General features: G+C 36.3%; 1 protein-coding gene across 4 annotated transcripts in view; it reads right to left on the bottom strand.

The window, feature by feature from the left end:
• Positions 1–10,218: 10,218 nt before the first annotated feature.
• ITGAM (integrin subunit alpha M) overlaps positions 10,219–23,949 on the bottom strand; it is a 49,852-nt gene continuing 36,121 nt past the window's right edge. For 3 of the 4 annotated variants that reach the window (XM_031937348.1, XM_031937362.1, XM_031937367.1), the window contains 11 exons: positions 17,162–17,303; positions 16,938–17,054; positions 16,759–16,838; positions 16,576–16,659; positions 15,848–15,926; positions 14,643–14,750; positions 14,379–14,456; positions 13,910–14,023; positions 13,681–13,779; positions 13,051–13,161; positions 10,219–10,659 (listed from right to left, as the gene is read on the bottom strand). In XM_031937348.1, coding sequence (XP_031793208.1) covers positions 10,579–10,659; positions 13,051–13,161; positions 13,681–13,779; positions 13,910–14,023; positions 14,379–14,456; positions 14,643–14,750; positions 15,848–15,926; positions 16,576–16,659; positions 16,759–16,838; positions 16,938–17,054; positions 17,162–17,303 — 1,093 coding nt within the window. In that variant the 3' untranslated portion in view covers positions 10,219–10,578. The remainder of the gene's footprint in view (positions 10,660–13,050; positions 13,162–13,680; positions 13,780–13,909; positions 14,024–14,378; positions 14,457–14,642; positions 14,751–15,847; positions 15,927–16,575; positions 16,660–16,758; positions 16,839–16,937; positions 17,055–17,161; positions 17,304–23,949) is intronic. The other variant, XM_031937355.1, reaches the window with a different exon arrangement.

Genomic DNA, 23,949 nt, shown 5'->3' with positions numbered 1-23,949 from the left:
ATAACATGAAGGGGACCACGTGACCCATGGGACAGGGGCATAGCACCTTGTTCAAGGGCACAGTAGAGGCCAGGGACAGAGAAGGGAGAACAAGAGGATGTGGGGTCAGCCACATGGGAGCCTGGCCAGAACCTAGAGGAAGAAATGAAAGTCACACTGGAGTAGGACACTGATCGGATAAAGGGACTTCAGCAAAAGACCATATCACTGCAGCAACCTAGTATCTGAGTTAGCTCCAGTGAGGAAAGCTATCTCTTCCTGCTGCAAGGATAAACTGACCCTGTAGAATTATTTTATATAGATAGATCTATACTATATTGATGCCCATTTTTATCTTATACAATCTGGAGGTTAAGTTACAGCCATCAATTCCCAAGGCCATCATGTAGAAACAAGACCATCTGGTCTTGGGAGTGATGTAGTTAGAAATAATGCATTTCTTCCCTTAGTCTATCCTATCCCAATTTACTCTGTAGGACCAAGATGCTGAGCCCATAATTATTGCTGGCTGTCAGGTAACACTCTGTTGGTCAGTGACAAAAGGATTTCTGAGACTAATTAGTAACAATAATAAGGTGCTTAAAGTTAATGTAGGTGCAGAACGAAACTGGATGCTCACCATTTGATCTAGTAACATTTCAGGCCTAAATACATTCCTCCAAAAGGTTACTCATGAGCTCTGCCCAGGGAACTATGGGCACTTGCCTCTGCATACCTGTTTTGAACCGCTCCTCAACTCCACAAAATTAGCATATCAGTAACATGAAGCACTTGGTTTCTCTAATTTTTCCTTATAAATTTACCTTCTTACTCCTGGTTCTTTGCTAACTTCATTTAGAATTTAGCTCACTTTAATTGCTGTGCCAATTATTATAAACTTTGTACCTCAATTCAGAGATGGGTCTGAGCCTGAAAATTCTTTTGACACATCTTGCACATCAGTTTGGAACATCAACATTTTTTTAGATATCATCCCATCATAGTCAGTTCATACCTGTGCCCTCTATGTTTACTCCTAATTATCCGAATAATGATATAGTTCTTAGGAGTTACATGTACTGTCTTCTTGAACAGTTTGGCCCTTGGGATTTCTCTTTCCTGTTTACCTTTTTATGATTCTCTTGAGTCTTATATTTGAAAGTCAAATTTTCTTTTCAGCTCTGGTATTTTCATCAGGAATGTTCAAAAGGCCTCTTTTTTTTTTTTTTTTTTTTTTTTTTTTTTTTTTTTTTTTTTTTTTTTTTTTTTTTTAGTAAATATCTATTTTCCCCATGAGGTATTATACTTAATTAGTTCTGCTGGGTAGATTATTTTTGTCTATAATCCTAGCTCTTTTCTCCTCTGAAATATCACATTTTAAGCCCTCCAGGCCTTTTATGTTGAAGGTGCTAAATCTTGTGTTATTCTGATTGTGACTTTACAATATTTGAATTGTTTCTTAGTCACTGCTTATAATATTGTCACTTTGACCTGGGAACTCTGGAATTTGCTATAATTGCCTGTAAGTTTTCATTTTGGGATCTTTTTCTGGGAGTGATAAGTGGATTCTTTCAATTTCTATTTTATTCTCTAGTTCTAGATATCAAGGCAGTTTTCCTTGATGATGTCTTAAAAGTTTATGTCTACAGTCTTTTAAAAAAAATCCACAACTTTAAAGTAGTTCAATAATGCTTAAATTATCTCTTCTGGATCTGTTTTCCAGATTGTTTTTTCCAATGAGAGATTTCACATTTTCTTCTATTTTTCATTCTTTTAAATTTATTTTTATTGTTTCTTGATGTCTCATGAAGTTATTAGGTTTCACTTTCCCAGTTCTAATTTTTAGGAATTATTTTCTTCAACGAGCTTTTGTGCTTTTCTTTCCATTTGGCCAATTCTTCTTTTTAAGAAGTTCTCTTCAATGGATTTTTGTGCCTCTCTTGATCTATTCCGTTTTTAAAGGTATTATTTTCTTCAGAATTTTTTTGTGCCTCCTTTATCATGCTATTGATTTTTCTTCATGATTTTCTTGCATCAATTTCATTTCTTTTTCCATTTTTTCTTCTTTATCTCTTATTTGATTTTTACAATCCTTTTTGAGCTCTTCCAGATTTTTTTTTTTTTCTGGGGGAGCCTGAGACTAATTCACATTTTTTCTTTGAGGCTTTTGGCTTTTGTGTTTTGAATTTGTTGTCTTCTGAATTTGTGTTTTGATCTTCCCTGCCACCTTAGTAACTTTCCATGATCAGGTTCCTTTTGGTTGTTGTTTGCTCATTTTTCCATTCTATTTCTTTTGTTTGTTTGTTTGTTTTGCATCTCATTCTATTTCTTGACTTATAGCTATATTAAAGTTGGGATCCTCTTGTGGGAGTAGAGGTAATACTATCCTAAGTTTTAGGTTTCCTGTGCAACTGTTTTCAGAGTTAATTCTGGGGGATCTATAAAATTTCAGCTCTTCCAGGAGGCATAATTTATTTATTATTATTATTAAAGCTTTTTATTTACAAAGCATATGCATAGGTAATTTTTCCAACATTAACCCTTGCATAACCTTTTGTTCCAAATTTTCCTCTCCTTCCTCCCACTCCTTAGTTGGCAGGTAGTTCAATACATGTTAAATATATTGAAATGCATGTTAGAGCCAATATATGTATACATGTTTATATAGTTATCTTGTTGCACAAGAAAAATCACTTTAAGAAGGAAGGAAAAGAAAAACAGAGAAAGAAAACAAAATGCAAGCAAATAACAATAGAGAGAGTGAGAATGCTATGTTGTGTTCCACACTCTGCTCCCATGGTTCTCTCTCTGGGTGTAGATGGCTCTCTTCATCACTGCACAAGTGGAACTGGTTTGAATCATCTCAATGTAGAAAAGAGCCATGTCCATCAGAATTGATAATCATATAGTCTTGTCGCTGTATATAATGATCTCCTGGTTCTGCTCATTTCACTTAGCATCAGTTCATATAAATCCAAGAGGCATAATTTAAGGAGAGGTGTGGAAACTGACTATTGGCCCATGTGGTCTGGGAGTGACTAGTACTTTTTTCTGGCTGTAACTGTGACCAGAGTCTCCCCTCCCCTGCAGCTAGAAGCTCTAGTGTGCTAGTGCTCCTCCTCACCCTGGGATTGTGATCCAGATTCATAGTGCAAAACAGTCCAGAATCAAATGCCAGTGTAGCAAACTGTAATATCCTTGAGATTAGTTGTTTGACTCCTTTATTGTCTGTGGGCAGAGAGCTCTGGAAACTGCCCATTCAATTGCCCCCAAGGCCTTCATGGACAACATTCTACTCTCATCCCAGTGAAACAAACCTTTCTTGATGACTTCCTAAGTTGTCCTGGGCTGGACAATTATTTTACCTCATCCTTTTGTTGGCTCTGCCATTTCAGAATTTGTTTTGGAGTATTATTTTAAAATTGTTTAGAAGGAAATTTGAGAGAATTCAGGAAAATCCTTGCTTTTACTCCATCTTAGCTCTATCTCCCACGTGCCTCACATTTTAATGAATATTTGTTCAACTGAACTGAGTCAACAACTGTTGATTTATATGGCTATTTTTTCAATCTCTGTAAAATATTTGAGAATAACCTATATATGTAATGGTATGCTTGATGAAAACCTAAGAAAGAAAAAGGCAAATAATTTTCTACATCGGACTAAATCTTCTCAGTCACATAGTTGACTGGGAATTGTAAAGAAAATGAGATCACACAGTGTTTACTGTTTGCTAGTCTAAGTAAATAAAAAATCACTTATCTCAAGAACATTGTCAAGGAAGAGATATCTATATAACTAATGAGAAACAATGATCTTGTAATATCTCTTGTTGGGGTTGTGTGGAAAGGTGAAGAACTTACAGATCAAACACATATCGATCAGAGACTGTTAGCTAAAGCCTTAAAGGCCTCAGTTTAGGAAGCATGTAATTTTAGATAAAGCCTGGACTACATTCCACTGTCCAAAAGAGGATACATGGTGAGAAAGCATGTGATTTTAGATAAGGCCTGGATATAGTCCATTGTTCAAAGGAGGATGCATGGTGAGAAAGCTATACATCTACTGTATTCCATTAACCAAATAGGGGAATAGAGATTTATGTGACCAATCACACCTTATAGAGTGTAGGATTTTGGGGGTTCTTTGTCTGAAATATATATAAGCTGTAAGCATTTTCAAGGGAGTGGCTCTCTCCTGCTGTGATCTTTGGCTCACAGATCAGAATGGGGTCCATTTCTCGAGATTCTAATAAATAATTCAGTTTTCTATGAGTGATCTCTGAATAGTCAATTTGGGTAGGTCTCTTCGTCCCACACAGTTGGGGGCTCTCTGGGATGGGGTCTTTGGGGGAGATGGCTGTGCACCCCGGACAGGGACAGGTGCCCACGGAGCAATTTTCTCCATGGTCTCCCTCTTAGACAATGGCCTGAGGCAGAGGTACTCAGTGGAAAGCAGAATTGAAGACTGAAGGAAGTAGAGTCCTGATGGCCAGTGAAATGCAGTCTGGAAGACTTACACATGTAAACTTGAGGTAAAAAGCTCTCAGGGGTCTGGGGATCCATTGGCTGGGTCGAGGGAGACCCCAAGGGATTAGCCCTTCTAAATTTGTTTTTGGTGGGGACTGCTGTCAACCCCAAGGAAAGGACACCCTGAATAGGTTCTCGGATGAATGTGAGTGAGGGTCCTCCAGGATAGAAGCAGTCCAAGAATTTGTGTCAGGATGGTAGCTAGGTATAAAAGGAAAAAAATTGGGAGGATGTTCCCAGTATTTATATGTAAAAAGTGAAAATAGAACTCTGCATGTGTCTGTGTGTGTATGTTTGTTTGCTTTGCATTTCTGTGTTAAAAAATTAGCAAGCTCGTAAGAGATAAGAATTCAGCTTCTTTGTTGTGGCTTAGAAAAATATCAGGCTGAATTGTTGGAAGTTGGAATTCATACAGAGTAGTAATTCTTTCAGAGTGGTTCAGAATGTATTGGTCTTATCATGGTAAGGCAATTTGGGAGTTAATTTGGGCTTCTCAAGATTAGGAGAGAGCAAGAAAAAAAGTTTGAATGGAACATCTAGACATTCTCTGTGAAGGCAGAGAAATGCACTACAGGCCTGGAAGCTTAGAGAAGCTCTGTTTGTATTCTGGGAGAAAAGAATTTCAAATTGAAACAAACTTTTCTCTAGGGTATTCCTGGGGGAAAGCTCCTAGTCTGTTTTGTTGATTTAAAAGCTCTGTTAAGTTCTAAGAACATTGATTAAGAAATTTGAGAATTGGCTATTTTAATTTTACTTAGTATAAAAATTTACTTGTGGTTTTAAACTTTTTAACTTGTTGTATTTTAAACTGATAGGAAAGTTTTTCACTTAAAGAAGGTTTTTAAAGTCTGCTAGAGTAAAAGGCAATAAAACCTTATCTTCTATTTTAGGAATTGTAGGAAAAAAGCAGCCTGCTTTAGTTAGAGAGGAAGGGAAAGAGCAATAAAATTCAAGCTCTGTCTGGAGAGATAAGAGCTACTAATTGCTGTCAGAAGAACACTCAGGAAGAAGAGAAAAGAAAAGACAAAAAACAAAAAACTTTTATAAGTTTTGAAGGGACAGATGAGAGGGAATGCAGGAGATTTGTGAAGGATTGATTTGTAGGAGCAAATTGAGAACCTGAATGATGGTAAGAAGGCATCAGTTGGAAAAAGAAAGTAAATAAGCTGATTGCCTAAATCTTTTTTTTTTTTTTTATATACCTTTTTGTTTACAAGATATATGCATGGGTAATTTTTCAGCATTGACAGTTGCAAAACCTTTTGTTCCAACTTTTCCCCTCCTTCCCCTCATCCCCTCCCCCAGATGGCAGGTTGACCAATACATGTTAAATATGTTAAAGTATAAGTTAAGTACAATATATGTATACATGTCCAAACAGTTATTTTGCTGTATAAAAAGAATAGGACTGTGAAATAGTGTACAATTAGCCTGTGAAGGAAATCAAAAATGCAGACGGATGAAAATAGAGGGATTAGGAATTCTATGTAGTGGTTCATAGTCATCTCCCAGAGTTCTTTCACTGCATGTAGCTGGTTCAATTCATTACTGCTCTATTGGAACTGATTTGGTTCATTACATTGTTGAAAAGGGCCACATCCATCAGAATTGATCATCATATAGTATTGTTGTTGAAGTACATAATGATCTCCTGGTTCTGCTCATTTGACTTAACCTCAATTCATGTAAGTCTCTCTAGGCCTTTCTGAAATCATCCTGCTGGTCATTTCTTACAGAACAATAATATTCCATAACATTCATATAGCACAATTTATTCAGCCATTCTTCAATTGATGGGCATCCACTCATTTTCTAGTTTCTAGACACTACAAAGAGGGCTGCCACAAACATTCTTGCACATACAGGTCCCTTTCCCTTCTTTAATAATTGCCTCTATCTTGAGAAGGATTCCTGTGTAGGAAATTGAGTGGGGCAGAAGGGTCTTTGTTCATGCTGCAGTCGAACTGCTGAAGAAAGCAAGCTAATTGTTTAAAGGGACAGGCTGCTCTCATAGGGTATTAATTGACTGAATATTTGTTTTTTTTAAAACATAATGGTTTTTTTTTGTTTAAGGAATATGATCATAAATGCGATCTATAGTTTGAAAGGGTTTTTTCAAAAAGTTTAATCGATGTTTTTAAGAACTTTTCAGATTATTTTATATGAAAATAGGACGTTTTAATTAACTGTATTGATGCCAATTATTTAGAGGAATTGTAAGGATAATAGTTTTTGCCTTCATCCTTTTGAAAATGTTTTTGTTATGGACAATATGTAGTTTGGGATTTTTCTGAGTATTGGGTATTTTAAGAGCAAAATGATTGGTATAATATTCAATTTATGGAACATCTACTTGGCTATATAAGAATTGTGTGAACATTCGGGGATAAATTTCTTACTGTTAAAAGTCTTACAATATATAGATGATCCTCTTCTGGCAGGGAGGAAAAGAGTGGTCTTGTCCAAGTCACTATCAGTTTGTTGAATTATTTAGGAGCACAGGGACTGAGAATTTCTTAAGACAAATTGCAATTTTTGAAATGTGAGGTAAAATATTTAGGTCATTGTATAAATGATGGAAAAAAGAAATTAGATCCTATAAATTACTTGAGGGAAAGAATGGAAACAGTCAAGGTAAGGGATTGGCACACAGGACATTAGTCATTGAAATTTTAACTAATCTTATGTTACCTAAGAATGTTGCAGTAATCCATGTGCAGGGGCACCAAAGAGGAGATTCATTTGAGACAAGGGGAAACTGCTTTGTAGATGAGGAGGCAAAATGGGCTGGAGAAGAGGAATCTGTGAGTATGGAGGAAATGATGGTGCTAATTCTGGCATTTCTGGCTCCAATGCCTCCACCTTCCCTTACCCCAGAAGAGAAGCAAGAAATCCAAAGTCTTAGCACTCAGGAGGATAAAGAGGGGCACTGGCTTCTCCCTGATGGCAGAGAGGTACTGACCACAGCAAGTATGAGACATGTACTCCCACATTTACATCAGGGCAATCATTGGAGTGTCTGAGACCTGTGTGACGTGGTGCTGAGTTTGTGGCACTGGCTTGTACACAATAGCAGGCAACTGGTCAGTGAGTGTCCTGTTTGTCTGAGGATGAATAGGGCGACCCAACAAGTCCAAAAAGGAAGAAGGACCTTGGTATCAGGCCTTTCCAAAGCATTCAGGTGGGCTTTACTGAGCTGCATCAGTGGGGCGTATCAAATACCTGTTGGTCGTAGTGGACCATCTGACCTCATGTGTGGAGGCCTTTCCCCTTGCCCAGGCAATTGCTTCACCAGTCGTAAAAGTCCTCCTTGAGCATATCATTCCAGAGTATGGGTTGGTGGAGCGGATAGATTTGGACCAAGGTACCCGTTTCACAGCTAAGATTCTCCTATCTGTGCCCAAGCTCTAGAAATATCCTGGGACTTACATACCCCATGGCATCCGCCCTCATCAGGTAAAGTGGAAAGGATGGATAAGGAAATTAAACAGCAACTGACTAAATTGGCTGAGACACAATTGCCCTGGACCAAGTGCCTTCCCCTTGCCTTATTAAGAATTAGAGCAAAACTCCAAAGGGATGTGGGATTATCACTTTATGAATTATTGCATGGTCACCCTTATCCAAAAGGGATTCAAAATTCTTCCTTGGATCCAATATTTGAGACCAAGGATTTGTTTTTAAGGAAATACGTCATGTTGTTACTGCAAAAACTTTACAACTAAAAGGGCTTATTGCTCAGACTCCTCCCTTAGGATTCACAGTGCATAAGGCCTAGCTTGGAGAGTGGGTCCTGGTTTGGAAGTGGAAGGAAGACAAGCTGACCCTGACCTGGGAAGGACTGTTCCAGATCCTCCTGACATCAGACATAGCAGTGCTACACAGGAAAGAGGGTGGACTGAGCATACCAGAATTAAGGGATGCTCCAAAGTGCGGACTTCCAAACTGAATCCAGAGAACAAGCTGAGACAAACATTGGAAAGGAACTGATGAACTGTGCATGTGAAATCTTGATAGTGGTATTGATCTGGGGTACCTTATTGGGGCATTGCCTAAATCAAACAGGTGCAGGGCCATGGATGGAGAGATTGAGTGTGAATGGACCTTTACATGTTGACCAGAGAGGGTGGATATCATAGACTGTGGTGAGCATAGAACAGATGGAGCAAGTTAAATATTGTTTATAATGATGGGTCTGTGCTTAATTGTTTCCACCAGCATTCATTAGGGGGTAATGAGGACAAACTGGTGATGCTAATGGGTGGGGAGATGCCTGGTCCCCAGCACAGATTATCAAGGAATATGGACCGGTGACATGGGCCCAAGATGGTGGTTGGGGATATCGGTCACCAATATATATAGTAAACAGATTAATTTGACTGCAAGCAGTCTGAGAGGTAACAACTGACCAAATTGCTCAGGTCCTTGCTCTATTAGCCAACCAAGCCACCCAGACAAGGGAAGTGGTTTTATAACATAGATTAGTTTTAGATTATCTGTTAGCAGAGGAAGGAGGGGTCTGTGAGAAACAAAACCTGTCCCCCTGTTGTATGCAAATTGATGAAAACGGAAAAGTAGTAAAAGAATGACTAAGAGCATTTGCAGGATAGTTCATGTGCCTGTACAAGTTTGGAAACCTCTCTTCACAAATAGCTGGTGGTCTTGGTTCGATGGTGGCTGGTGGAAACAGCTCTTATGGTATGGACTTATTGCAATCACTGGCATTATTCTGTTGCCACTATGTTTACCCTGTATAATTACATTGGTAGCAAGAAGAGTTCAAAGATCACTGTCAAGAATCTTACATATAGAGGCTGCCATTAAAATGATGATTTTACAGAAAAAGGGATGGGAGGTGGTAGCAGGGTGGTGATCCGTATGAGGAGATTAACAAGCAATGTGTAGAGATGTTAATTGAGTTTAACCACAATGTTAATTCTTATATATATATATGTATTTTATGAATAATAGGGGGGATTGTGTGGACAGGTGAAGAACTTATACATCAAGCACATATTGATCAGAGATTGTTATCTAAAGCCTTAAAAGCCTCAGTTTAGGAAGCATGTGATTTAGATAACTATATTCCACTGTCCAAAAGAGGATGCGTGGTGAGGAAGCTATACATCTACTACATTCCTCTGACCAAATATGGGAATAAAGACTTAGGTGACCAATCACACCATATAGAGGGTGTAAAATGTATAAAATGTGTAAAAACTGTGAGCATTTTCAAGGGAGTGGCTCTCTCCTGCTGTGATCTTCGGCTCACAGACCAGGATGGGGTCAGCTTCTCGAGATTCTAATAAATAATTCTGCTTTTTATGAGTGATCTCTGAGTGGTCAATTTGGGTAGTTCTCTTCATCCCAAATAGCGTGAATAAGGATCTTTCTTCTCAGGACAAGTATTGGGGCAGTATCATGGGCGCAAATTTAGTGTTCCCTTCTATTTTACACAAGAATCCTGAATATACTTTATAACAGTGAGATGCTCTTTTCCCAGGCAACTTTCCCACCTTTCTAATATGTTTGGGTTCCAGGTATTTTCCTACCTTCCTAACAAAGCATTTATTTAGCACCTACTTTCATATGGTAATACATAAAGGGAACCAAGCAACTCTCCCCTTTAAAATGTTTATATGTCTCACATTGGCATTTCATTCTTTCTATCAAATGCTTTTTTGCCTTCTCCTAGAAACACTCACATAGGTAAAGGAAAAAAAAATTCCCTTTCTTTATTTCCAGTTAAAACAAAGAGTAGATGCTCCCTTCTTACCCGACTTTGTCATGCCCTGTTCTATATCCAAGGTCAGACATCCACTCAAGGGGAAAAAAAAACAGATAGTAATCTTCTATTACAGATTTATGTGTACATATGAGAACTACAAAAAAAAAAAAAATTATATTGCCGGAGCAGCTTTGCCAATTGCAACAGTTTATATGTGTGTACTTTTTCTGATAGAAAAAAGTGAGTTGGCCCCTGGGCAATAAGAGAAGTGGTCCATTTGTTTAAACAAAAGTCTATAGGTCTCTATCTGAAGAGGCTGAATGAAGGTGAAAGAAGAAGCACTTATTCAGGAGGGGTGGTATTAGGTGCACTTTCCTCAGGATTATTCATCATATCTTTATATTGGCGTTTGAAGAATCCAAGCTGTGGGGATGGAGAGAAACAAAATTAGTGATAAAGGGACAACAATCCTAGATATTTCCCTCTTTTTCACTTTCTTATCAGAAATAAATCAAGGAGGTGGGGAGTATGGTGGAGATCTAACCAGGAAAGAGAAAATTTTGAAGAACCAGAGAGGTGGAAATATAAGATGAAACCGAAACAAAGAAAGCTAGGACAAGAATGTGGGAAAGTACGAATAGAAATACTATAAAAAGACTAAGTAAAGCAGTATGAGAAGAAAGGAGAGATGAGAAGTAAAAAGAGTGAAAAGAGAAGAAAATTACTTTGCAAGATGGATGTATCTAAGACAAATGTTCCAAATAAAATGTTGGAACAGCAATGAAGAAACAAAGGAAAAGAAATAGCAAACAAAATAAAACAAAACAAACAAACAAAAACCATCACAGAAAACTAATAGAAAAATCAAAGAAATTAGTAATCACAAATGAAACCCCAAATAATGAATATATATGATAAATAAATAAAAAATAGCAAAATTTCAAAATGAAAGAAAAAGTGTTGATAAAAATAACTACTTTTAAAAAAGAGAATGAACTTTCTTTAAGAGCATGGTTTATAATGAAAATATAAAAAATAAAGGCATCTATGTGATTGTAAATAAAATAATTAAAGAAATAATTGAAGAAGTTGAATTTAAATTGAGAAAAAAAAAGCCAGTGGAAAATCTTAGTGAGGTGATAGACTATAATGGAATGATTCAGGCAGAATAAAAAAAGGAAGAGACAGAGGGACAAATAACAGTATTTTTTTTTAATGTCAAAAGTGGAAGATCTTAGATCTCTATAAACCAGAAAAAACAAAAAATCCAAATGCTACAGTCTAACAGATAATGCAAGACAATTGCCAATAATTGTTGTAAATACAGGACAAAGGGAAATTTTTTAGAAGTCTCATAATACTGCTCAAGAAGAATCTTAAATATAACTCATAAAGAACTGTAGTTGTCAAGTTCCAGTGCTTCACAGTCAAGAAACTAAGTATTTTAAGTAACCAGGAGGAAGCAAGTTATATAGTAAGAAGTATCTATTTCAAATGACACAAAACAAATCAAAAAGGACAAAAAACCAAAATAGTAGATAAAATATAACATAGTGAAAAGCAGAGGAAGTTGATCTGTGTCCCCAAATCAGATCTCTTACAAAACTGAATATAATCCATCATAAAAACAAAATGGTTCTTCATTGAAGCAAAAAGTTTTAAATTTTTCCTTATGAATTAATCCAGAACTAGCAAAGGCTTTTGACATACAAATTAACCAAGTAAATGAAATTTAGACAAGGTAATATGGAGTTGAATGTAAAAAGGGAAGAAAGAATAAATTTGTGTTAAATGAATATAATAGGAGTTGTTTTTGGTTAGTTATTTACTTAGTGTATGTTAATATATGGGAACTTGTTCTCAACTTAAGGGAAAGTATTTTACATATTTCATATCTGTATCTTTTGTGTATTACAAATATTATGAAGATTGTTTTTATACAAGCATCAAAAATGTAGTAATAATAGTCAGGAAAGAGAAGAAGCTCAATGACAGAAATTGATCATTTAGTGATCATAGAATAAGTTCTTGTAGTTGTGAATTGTATAGAAGTTAGTTTTTCTTGAAATTAAGTCTATAATAAGTGAATCAATTTAGAGTGTCTTACTGGACAGAAGTCTAATGGTTAATTTGAATTATTATGGGTTAGGCATGTTCTTTCTTTTCTTAAAGACAATTCTTGAATTTAGTTTTAAAATATATTTCACTGAATTATTCACAGATTGATTAGTTTTCTAATTTCTGAGTTTTGTTTACTAACAATAGCAGTCTTTGCAGTGGTATAAGCACCATTTCTAAATTTTCTAAAATAAGGCTTTTGCTGTTTTGAAATCATACTTATTATGATGTTATAATCTTGTGATTCTATACAGGTCATGTAATAAAGCCTAGGAATTTGAAGGGGAAATCATTTTATAAATGTCATCTGGAGGATTGTAAGAATGTAGATTTGGAGAGAAATGGAAAAAATATTTCTTGAAATTAAGATTCATAAAGTAAAGTTAAACAAGATGGCTCCCAATCTGGGAGCTAGAGAAAAAATGCTAGTCCCCTTTCCACATTTTTTGCACTACATGAATATGACAAACAAAAATAAATTTATATTAATAAAAATAGAAGCTGAGGTCCTATCTTTGGTGTGTTTAGGAGAAGTGGTGTGATTAATAATAGATTTATTTTATTTTATAATAATCAGCTGTGTACAAAATCTAGAGAATTAAGATCAACATAGGAAAAAAAAAGATGCTCAAAAGGAAGAAAACCCTTCAGTCTGAGAAAAATGTTGCAGATAAAGGGTTGAGTAAGGGATGTCACCTTGTACAATCCAGCCGTGATGAGTGCAAGAAGTACCAGTCCCCCAACGCTGCTGCCCACAATGAGGGGAACAGGAGAATGAACCTCATATTGTTCTACTTTGGTCTCTATCTGGATGTCAGTTGATAAGACATTGAGGGAAAAGAAATTCCAATGAACAAAAGTAATCATATTAAATTTTTTTTAACCTTCTTTTTCCAAATCTGTTTTAAATCAAAACTCAGGACTTCTTGATCTAAATTCTGGGTTTCTTATTGAAACCTTATTCCTCTCAAATCCAATCTACTAGCCCAAGGCAAAATTCCTCTGTTTTGGACTCCTAAACCCCATTGTATGTGATGCATATAGGAGCATTGTTCCCTAGATTGGATTCTTCCCAAACCCAGGTTCTCCTCCTCTCTTGGAATATTTATATTCTGTTACATAACATAGTGTTAAAGTGCTAGAAGGGGAGCTAGAGGACCTGAGTTCAAATTCTGGCTATGCAACTTGTGTGCTATTGGACAAGTCACTTCACTTTTCTGGACCTCAGTTTTCTCAGATGTTAAAAAAGGGAGCTGGACTAGATGGCTTCTAAGGGCCTTTCCAGTTTTAAGACTATAATCCTATGAACCCATAAACACAGATTACCTTGTTGGTCATAAACATCTGCTCTGGAAGTAGAACATATTTGGACTCATCAAAAATAATTTCAGCCATGCTTGTAAACAACAGATTGTTACTCTCTGTCTATGGTGGAGAAAAGAGTGAAGAGTGGGGGAAGGATTAAAACAATGACTTCTTTGAATTTAGACAAATAATAGGAAATATATCTAATTCTTGTGAGGTAGAACAGCTGGTTCATCATATGTCTACATACCTGTTTGACCCAGCTAAAACTTAGTTTGCCTTCAATGGTGAAGGTAAATTCTTCCTGAACATTAAAGAAAGGGATGTCACAGCGAAATCTCTGGCAGACAGCAATGGAGCAATTCTAGGAAAAAAGAGTGATGGATGAGAAAGAAAGGTGATAGAGCAGAAAATACAATATGGTACTTTAAGTAATTATAATATTAATAGCAAACATTTAGGTAGCACTTTAATATTTGCAAAACGCTTTACTGCTCTTGTCTCATTTAATCCTTATAATCCTGTAAATTAGAAGTGATTTTCCCCCAGAAACAGGCTGGGGGAAATTAAGTGATTTGCCTATGTGCATTTGCCTAGTTGAAATTAGCTAACTAAATCAGGTAACTAGCTCCTATATGATGTAAGAGTATCTGAATTTAACAATGGGTCTTCTGGAGCGCTGATATGCAGGTATTTCTGGAGTTTGGGTCCCTTCTTACCACTACTGAAGTTTTACGAATCTGTTCCAGGAAGTTAGAGTGACTAGGATCTTTTTTTTCTGAGGTACATGAGAGATTCTAAGGAAAGAAACAGACCATCAAGGATGAGGTTAGATTGAAATCCTTAATTAGCTTTGAAGAGAACTCTGGAATTTTATCCAAAAGAATTTTATCTAAGAGATACTTTCAAGGTGGGAGAACAAAAAGTCAGAGTTTTACATTTGATGTGGGAATATGTCAGCAAAAATGTGGGAATAGGAATACCTGAGAAGGGATGATCTGAACATTCTTCAAAATGTTTTTCTTGTTCAACTCAATTGGGACCCAGAAGTCAATTTTGATGGCAAGATCCCGTTGACCTAGATTGTTTACCTATACAGAGAGGATGTGGATTTTAATGTTCAGTTTCTATGATCTCCTACACGCTCTTTTCTAAAACCAAGTAGTATAGTCTCTAGGAAGATACCTCTTCCTTCATTTCCAAGATTTCAGGACCCAGATGTAGAATTGTAACTAGGGTAAAATAGTTTGGGCTTTGTCCCAGGTGTCATGATTAGAATGAAGGAAAGTGATGTTTCCTCTCATCTTTAGTTTGGAGACCTCCTTGCTTGAACCTTAATTATGTAATAGTTTGTTCTGCTACAGGGATTATGGTGGGGGAAGTAGGTGGTCCCAGGAGAGGGTAAGAGAGTGAAGTTAATGACAGGAAAACTCTGGAGAGGAGAGGGGAAAGGGGCAGGCAAACTCTTCTTCAGGGATTGTATCAGAAGTTGAACTGTCTCCACTTCCACTTTCAAAAACAGTTTCTCCTATTACCTTATACTCCAATTCCTATCCAATTCAGTCCTAATCCTCTAAACCACCTCTTCCCCTTACCAGTCTCTCTCTATTCTTTTCATTATACATTGGAAAAATTTACTGTTGTCAAAATACCTTTCATCTTAGATCTTTTCAGCATAGTTCTTCCCTCTTCTGATGTTTACTAAAGCCTGATTTCTCCCCGAATACATTACATTTCTTGATATCATCTCTAAAACTAGTTGTTCATTCTCTCAGCACACAAGGCCAAGATTAAGAGTTGGCAAACCCCTTGTTCGTCACCGCCAGCTTTAGACTCTCCCTCTAATTTCATCACTCAGCAGTCACCTCCTTTGAAAATTTTTCTTTCTTGTCCAGATTCCTGATGCCATTATCTATGCCATTATCTATTCATTCTCTCAAGAAATTAAATAATGTTTTTGTGCCACATCAACATCTACTCCCTTCAAAAACCCTGTTCCTGTCAGTTGTTTATCCTCCAATTGACCAAAATAGTCTTTCTCTAGTTAACAATCATGCACAATAGTGGTCATGTCATTAAAGTTATACCTCAACTCTACCCCCACCCAATATATGTATTTGTCCCAGGTGTTAAAATTCCTAATTGCAACTCTTCCTAGATATCATGGCCTTCTATACCATTCCCCTACTTGATATTTGTGCTTCAGATCACTGATGCTCTTCTCTTCTGAGGTTGAGAAGTTGAGATATTTTGTAGATTCTTCATGGCTGATGGAAGAAAAATGGGAAATAACACAAGATTTGAAGCAGTTCTACTAGATTTTCAGCCCTTGTAAGGTACAGGCTGTTTCTTAACCACCATTGAATTTGTCTATAATATAGATATATACTTTATGTAAATATTTGTTGACTAGATGAATGAAATAGCAATGTAGAACCTGGCATTAGTGAGACTTCTGGAGCTTATCACATTTGGAGTGTCAGAGGAGATAAAACCACAAATGGATGATGAATAAGAAAGATAATATAGGATCAGAGATTTAGAATGGGAAGGGAACTTATAGGTCCTCTAATTCAGCCCCATCATTTTAGAAACAAGGAAATGTAGCTTCAGAAAAGTTGAATGACCTTTTTCAAAGTAACATAAATGATTAAATGGCAGTCATTATTTAAATTCAAGTCTTTTGATTGGAAAGCTAGTACTCATTACATTGCATTACACAGTCTCTTATAGAATGAAGAATCCAGAGACATGGGGTAAAGGAGCAGTAAAAGTAAAAGACAGGGAGATAATTATCAACCTGAGTATGAAATACTAGCAGGACCTGTGACCCATTCTGCAATTATGTATTGATCTTAGCATGGTAGGAAGGCATAATAAGTCCTCTGGGCAGAGTGAAGTGAAGGGAATTGGCACCTGCTGATCACTGGGTAGATGGCATATTTCACTGGTAGTTCCAACTGGAGGGAAGTCTTGTTGGTGACAGATGCACTATTCTCACTGGAGAGAAGAGAGGGAAGAAGGACATCCAATAAGCATAGGATAGAATACTACCATCAACAGGAGCTAAGGTTTTCCATTAAAGGACATTAATCTTACCTTACCACATTTGCTTTGAAGACCATTTTATTTCCAAGGGATGCCATAGGGGAAACATCAAATGTTATATTAAAATTGATCTGAGTAAGGAGAGAAGAGGAAAGTGAGGAGAGACTGAAAGGGAAAGAATGTAGGAAAAAAAGGGGAAAGAAGAAGGAAATGAAGGTGGTATTACTGACCATACTTCCTTCCCGAAAGATGGGGTGATTAATACTACACTGGCTGCTTCTTATACTCTCATTCTCAGCTGTTTCTGATACACAAACCAATCCCACGGAAAGATACTTTGGCTGATTCTGTGGATTGGAAGGAAACCAGAGGTAGTTGAGTTTACCACAGAGACAGAGATCTCTGTAGAGGGCAAAAACTAGATAATACCAACACTAACTTAGAGTTGAGTTACCTGAACCCCTGATGCTCGTCGAAAGGAAAGTCCTGGAGGATATAAAAAAGTCACCACGGTCCCATAGGAATCTTCCCCCTGGTTCCTCACAGTCACTGTCCCATTTAGATCTTGGAGGCTTCCCACCACCAGCGTCTGTAAGCTTCAAGAGAAATTAGGGGAGCAGTAATTGAAAACTTAGGGGAAGACAACATGTAAAACAACTGTGTATAAACAATGTATATCTAATTATCTCTATTAAAGCTGATATGTGCATATGTGTGTGTATGTATACATGTATGTATATGTGTATAGGATAAATTGGAATTTTTAAGCTAAGGAAATGACACAGTCACACTTGCCGTTTAGGAAAATCACTTTGATGGTTGGATAGAAGATGGACTGGAGAGGGGGAGGCAAGCAGACCTGAAAATTTGAACTCTTTCATTTCCAGAATTTATATCCTAAATCCTTGCTGTCCAGGTTGGTAAATGACTCCCTTACTTAGTCCATTATTTTATATAGACTGAAATCATGCTTCATCTCATTCTCTAGTCCCTGTCTATCTTCTTGACAGTTATGCCAAATGCCTTGCCACCAAACCTTCCTACCTACTTCCCCTCTAGTTCTAGAGCCTTGATCAAATTTACTCTGCCAGGATTACTACACATGGAAAGGTGTACTAATCTATTGATGACCACATTTGCCATCCCAAAATTTCCACATCAAAGTTACCTTCCCTAGTTACGACTCTTCTATATGTATTGTCTCTCTCACTAAGAATGCGAACTTGAGGTCAGGGACTGTCATCTTAAGCTGTCATTCAATCATCTGATCAAAAGCTTTTTTGGGCAGTATTGGAGAAAAGTTCCATCTTCCTAGTCACCCAAATTTGCAATCTAATTGTTATCTTTAATTCTTTACCCTCATTCCACCCCCCATGATTGCCAAGCCTGCTGGTTTTACTTTCCTATCGTCTTTTATTTACACCCTATTCTGACATTGCCACTCATCCTCTCACACTTGGATTACTGGAATAGCCTTCTGGTTGCTCTTCATGACTCTCCTTACTTCATCTTCCCTATCAGCTCAGCTTTCAAACCTGCCCTATTCAATAGACGCCAGTGACCTTTCATCACTACCAGAATCAAATATAAAATCCTTTTTGGCATTCAAAGCCTTTACTTTCCAGGCTTCTTATACCTTCCAAACTTAACTTATATATTCTCCGTGATCTAATGATACTGGCCTTCTAACTGTTTTTGGAATGACAGCCCATCCCTACATTCTGGGCACCTTCTTTTTTCCCTGTGCCTGAAATGCTCTTCTTCCTCAGCTCCACCTCCTGACTTTCTTGGTTTCCTTCAGGTCTCAACTAATTATCTTCAATATATCTTTGTAGTTGTTTTTCACATTGTGTCTTTGAGAGAAGGAACTTTCTTTCTCCTTTATTTGCATCTCTTGCTTAGTAAGCACGTAGCCCAAAGTTGGCACTTAATAAATGCTTCCTGATTGACCAACTATTCTTTTTCATTCATTCATTAATTTACAAATTTATAAATGGAGGCTGAGAGATTAAGTGGTTTACCCATAGTCATACAGCTAGTAAGTATCTGAAGTAGTATTCAAGTAAAGTACATTCAACTTAAGAGCAGCTTTCTTCCATGATATTCTGTAGTCTCCTTTAGCTATAAAGCTATGTGAAACAATAAGATCAAGATAAAAGGTCTTACCAACCATATCAAGTACGTCAGAGAAAACAAAGACAGTAAGAGTTTTAGCAATGGATAAATTGTTAATGACACTGAAAAAAAAAAAAACAGTTTCAATAAGGTTGCAAAGATGGATATCTGTTTATAAAGGGTTTTTAGTGGGTGGGGCTGAAAAAGAGGTGGCCAGTAGAGATAACTCTCTGGAGAAGTTTGACCCTGACAAGAAGCAGAGGAACAGATTAATAGTCTGAGCAGATGGCAAGATCAAGAGCAAATCACTTTTTTAAGGGAGATTTGAGCATCTTGAGAGACAGAAGAATATAGGAACTCAGAAACAGAAAGTCAAGGAGGCAAGTATTTTGCATTCGAAGGGGAAGGCAAGATTGAAATGGATGATCAAAACTCAAGGCTTAATTGGGAGGAAAATGAGGCTGGAGTAAAGTGAAAAGTGCCCAGGCTTTCCCCCCAGGACAGGAAGTGTTAGAAGAATTGAAGCTCATATTGTGGACCAAAAGCAGGTTTGGGAGTAGAAAAGGTTAAAAAAAGAGAAGATTGTCAAAGAGGAATAATTTCAGAGTTCCGGATCTGTATAGAACTAAAACTGTCCCACCAGTTTTACATGATGTAAAACATGATTATCTAGAAGGAAACTTTCTAGAGAGAGTGAAATTAACAGGAAAAATCTTTTAAGTCAATCCAGAAGACCTTTTATCAAGTATATCAGAAAGTGAACTATAAATTTAAAATTTGATTTAAAGCAAATGTCCTCAAAACCTTATATAGAAAGACTTTCAAATACAGGACTACTCACAGAAAAATAGTTGCAAATTATCAATACTGATTAGTAACAAACCATTAACATTTTAAAGCTCAGATCTAAGAGGACTAAATCAATTTCTAGAAAAATCTTCAGAGGGACAGAGCCAAGATGGCAGAAAGTAGAAACTTCTCTATGTGATCTCCTTTGAGCTTCCTTCAAATAAACAGCAGATTAAGTCTCTAAACTGGTTTTGGAGTGACAGAACTCACAGATATTTGGAGTACAACAAATTTCCAGAAGAAGATATTTTGAAAGAACTTCAGAAAAGGTCTGTTTTAACTGAGCAGGGGGAGAGACTGCTGAGCCTAGACCACAGTACAGGGAACTGTAGGGAAGGAGCTGGGCCACCAGGGCATTATGGCATCAGCACACCAGGAAATCTACTGCAAGTCTCTTAACTTACCCTGTACTTGTTATAAGCCAGTAGATCAGCAGATTAGCTGTAAGACACACAAAGCAAATACAAAAGGCAAATTGTGAGCCACTGAACTTTGGAAGAATGTAGGACCTGGCCCTGCTTATCCAGCACCAGAAGTCAGTCAGCAATAACGGTCCCAGGGCAAACTAAAGAAGCTGTCCCTTCCTTGCCTTAAGAACAGACCTCAACCTTTTAAAAAATGAGCAAAAAAAGTAAAAAATAACTCTGACCATAGATAGCTTTTATGGAGAAAGAGAAGAACAGACCTCAAACCCTGAGGATTCTAAAGGTAAAGCAGCTCCAGATGAAGCCCCCAAAATTGATATGAGTTGATCCCCATTTCACAAGGCTCTCTTGGAAGAATTTCAAAAGTACTTAAAAGAGAGTTAGAAGAAAAATGGAGAAAGGAAACAAGATCTTTGCAACTGGGTATGGAAAAGGAAAACCAGAAATTATCTGAAGAAAACTCCTTAAAAATAGACTTGATGAAATTGAAAAAGCATATAACTCCTTATAAAATAGGTATGAAAAAGAAAACAATTTGTTGAAAAATAGAATTTGTGAAATGGAAAAAAAATGCAATGTACAAAACACCTCAATCGGCCAAATGCAAAGAGATTAAAAAAAGCTAATTGAAGAAAATAATTCACTAAAAATGAGAATTGAACAAATGGAAGTGAGTCCAATGAGAATCAGTCAAACAAAACAAAAAGAAAATGAAAAAAATAGAAGAAAATGTAAAATACCTCATTGGAAAAACAATTGACCTGGAAAATAGATTTAGAAGAGACAATGTAAGAATTATTCGACTTCCTGAAAAACATGATGAAAAAAAGAGCCTAGACATCATCTTTCAGGAAATCATCAAGTAAAACTGCCTGGACCCAGAGGGTAAAATAGCCATTGAAAGAATTTACCCATAACCTTCTGAGACTCCAAAATGAAAACTCCAAGGAAAATCGTAGTTAAATTTCAGAATTATCAGATCAAGGAGAAAATATTGCAAGCATCCAGAAGAGAACAATTCAAATATCGAGAAGGTACAATTAGGATTATCCAGGACCTACCAGTTTCCACTTTAAAAGTTTAAAGGGCATGAAATTTGATATTCTGAAAATCAAAGGAACTTGGATTGCAGTCAAGAATCAATTATTCAGTAAAACTGAGCATCATTTTTTTGGGGGGAAAATGGATCAATGAAGCAGGCAAATTTCATCTATTTCTGATGAAAAGAACAGAACTGAATAGAAAATTTAATCTTCAAATATAGAACTCAAGAGAAGCATAAAAAGGTAAAAATGAAAGAAAAAAAAACCTTTTTGGTCATAAAATAAGACTATAAGAATAAAGACAATATAAGAAACAAATAACATACAACATCACCACTCTGGAGAAATACCAACAACTGAATTGGCTGAGGAATCCCCTGAGTCAGCCATTCAGGGTCCCAGAGTGGGAAGGTCCCAGGCAAGGTGTTCCCTCCTGGGTGAGATTCCAAAGTTTCTTTCCTACTATGAGATTTATATAGGCTGAGTGTAAGAAAATGTCATTGTCCCTGACCTAAACTATATTATAAAGCAGTGGTTATCAAAACCATTTGGTACTGGCTAAGAAACAGAGTAGTCAATCAGTGGAATAGTTTAAGTTCATAGGACAAAATAGTCAATGACTATAGTAACAGAGTGTTTGACGAACTCCAGCTTTGGAACAAGAACTCACTATTTGACAAAAACTACTGGGAAAATTGGAAACTAGTATGGCAGAAACTAGGCATTGACCCACACCTAACAACGTATACCAAGATAAGGTCAAAATGGATTCATGATTTAGACATAAAGAGTGATATAAGCAAATTAGAAGAACAAAGGATAGTTTACCTTTCAGATCTGTGTAGAAGGAAGGAATTTGTGGCCAAATAAGAACTGGAGTTCATTAGTGAACACAAAATAGATAAATTTGATCATATTAAGTTAAAAAGTTTTCATACAAACAAAATTAATGCAGGCAAGATTAGAAAGGAAGTAATAAACTAGGAAAATATTTTTATATTCAAAGGTTCTGATAAAAGCTTCATTTCTAAAATATATAGAGAATTGATTCAAATTTATAAGAATTCAAGCCATTCTCCAGTTGATAAATGGTCAAAGAATATGAACAGACAATTTTCAGATGAAGATATTAAAACCATTTCTAAAAGTGCTCTCAATCACTATTGATCAGAGAAATGCAAATTAAGACAAGTCTGATATACCTCTCAGATTGGCTAAGATGACAGGAAAAGATAATGATGAATGTTGGAGGGAATGTGGAAAAACAGAGACACTAATATATTGTTGGTGGAGTTGTGAAGTGATCCAACTATTTTGGAGAGCAATTTGGAACTATACCCAAAGGGCTATCAAACTGTGTATATCCTTTGATCCAGCAGTGTTTCTACTAGGCTTATATCCCAAAGAGATCTTAAAGGAAGGAAAAGGACCTACATATGCAAAAAATGTTTATGACAGCCCTTTTTATAGTGGCAAGAAAATGGAAACTGAGTAGATGCCCATTAGTTGGAGAATGGCTGAATAATTTATGGCATATAAATGTTATTGAATATTATTGTTCTATAAGAAATGATCAGCAGGATGATTTCAGAGAGACCTGGAGAAACTTAGATGAACTGATACTAAGTCAAATGAGCAGGACCAGGAGATCATTATACAGGCAACAACAAGATTATATATGATGATCGATTCTGATGGATGTGGCTCTTTTCAACAATGAGATGATTCATACCACTTCCAGTGATATTGTGATAAAGAGAGCCATCTACACCCAGAGAAAGGACTGTGGGAACTGAGTGTGAATCACAACTATTTTTGTTGTGATCCATACAATAAACACAATATACAACAACAAGCATTTTCACTCTTTTTGTTGTCATTTGCTTGCATTTATTTTCTCTCATTTTTTTCTTTTTGACTTGCTTTTTCTTGTGCAGCAAGATAATTATATAAATATGTATGCATATATCAAATTTAACTTGTATTTCTACCATGTTTAACATATATTGGATTATTTGCTATCTAGGGGAGGGCGTGAGAGAAAGGGGGGAAACTGGAACACAAGGTTTTGCAGTGGTTCATGTTGAAAAATTATCCATGCATGTGTTTTGAAAATAAAAAAAGAAAAAAAAGAAAAAAGAAAAGCCTTCAGAAAAGCCAAGTTACAAAACTTTTCCAAGAAATATATCACAAGACATTATTGATGAAATATCCAGATGAAATATAGAAGTAACCAGAAAATTGGAAGGAACATATTTCACTTTTCATAATACTAAAAGAAAATCATCATTGATGAGAAAAGATAAAAGGCAATGCTCCAAAGAAAAAGTTTTAAAGCAAAGTTTAACAGAATTTCTATTTAACAATTTACCAGAAAGAATAACAAAACTACTGTTAAGAAGGAAGTGGAAATACCACAATTTAAAGCAACTGCCACAAGTAGAAAAAATTGGTTTCAAAAAGAAGTTTCTGAACTTACATGGTCACTAGACTAAAAATAAGCTACTTTGAAAATCAAGCTTCTAGGTGGGAGGAAGAGAACATGTTAACATTTTTAAAGTGACTGTGAAGGAAAAACCTGAGCCATAGTTCTATTATGTGTAGAATAAGTCCAACCAGAAATTTTAAGAAATATTTGTACAAATCCAAGTTAACCTCATCAAGTAATACTTATGTTTATTTAAATTCAGGCAATGAAGAAGAAACAAATTTGAAAGGCCAATGTTATGGGAAATCCAAAGAGAACAATTACATAAAAAAAAAAAAAAAAAAAAAAAAAAACACTATTAACAGTTACACAATTCCAGAGT

The sequence above is a fragment of the Sarcophilus harrisii genome, chromosome 1 (assembly GCF_902635505.1).
Source record: "Sarcophilus harrisii chromosome 1, mSarHar1.11, whole genome shotgun sequence".
Lineage (NCBI taxonomy): Eukaryota > Metazoa > Chordata > Mammalia > Dasyuromorphia > Dasyuridae > Sarcophilus > Sarcophilus harrisii.
Note: the sequence above shows the minus strand (reverse complement) of the source record. Positions and strands in the feature narration are given on the sequence as shown.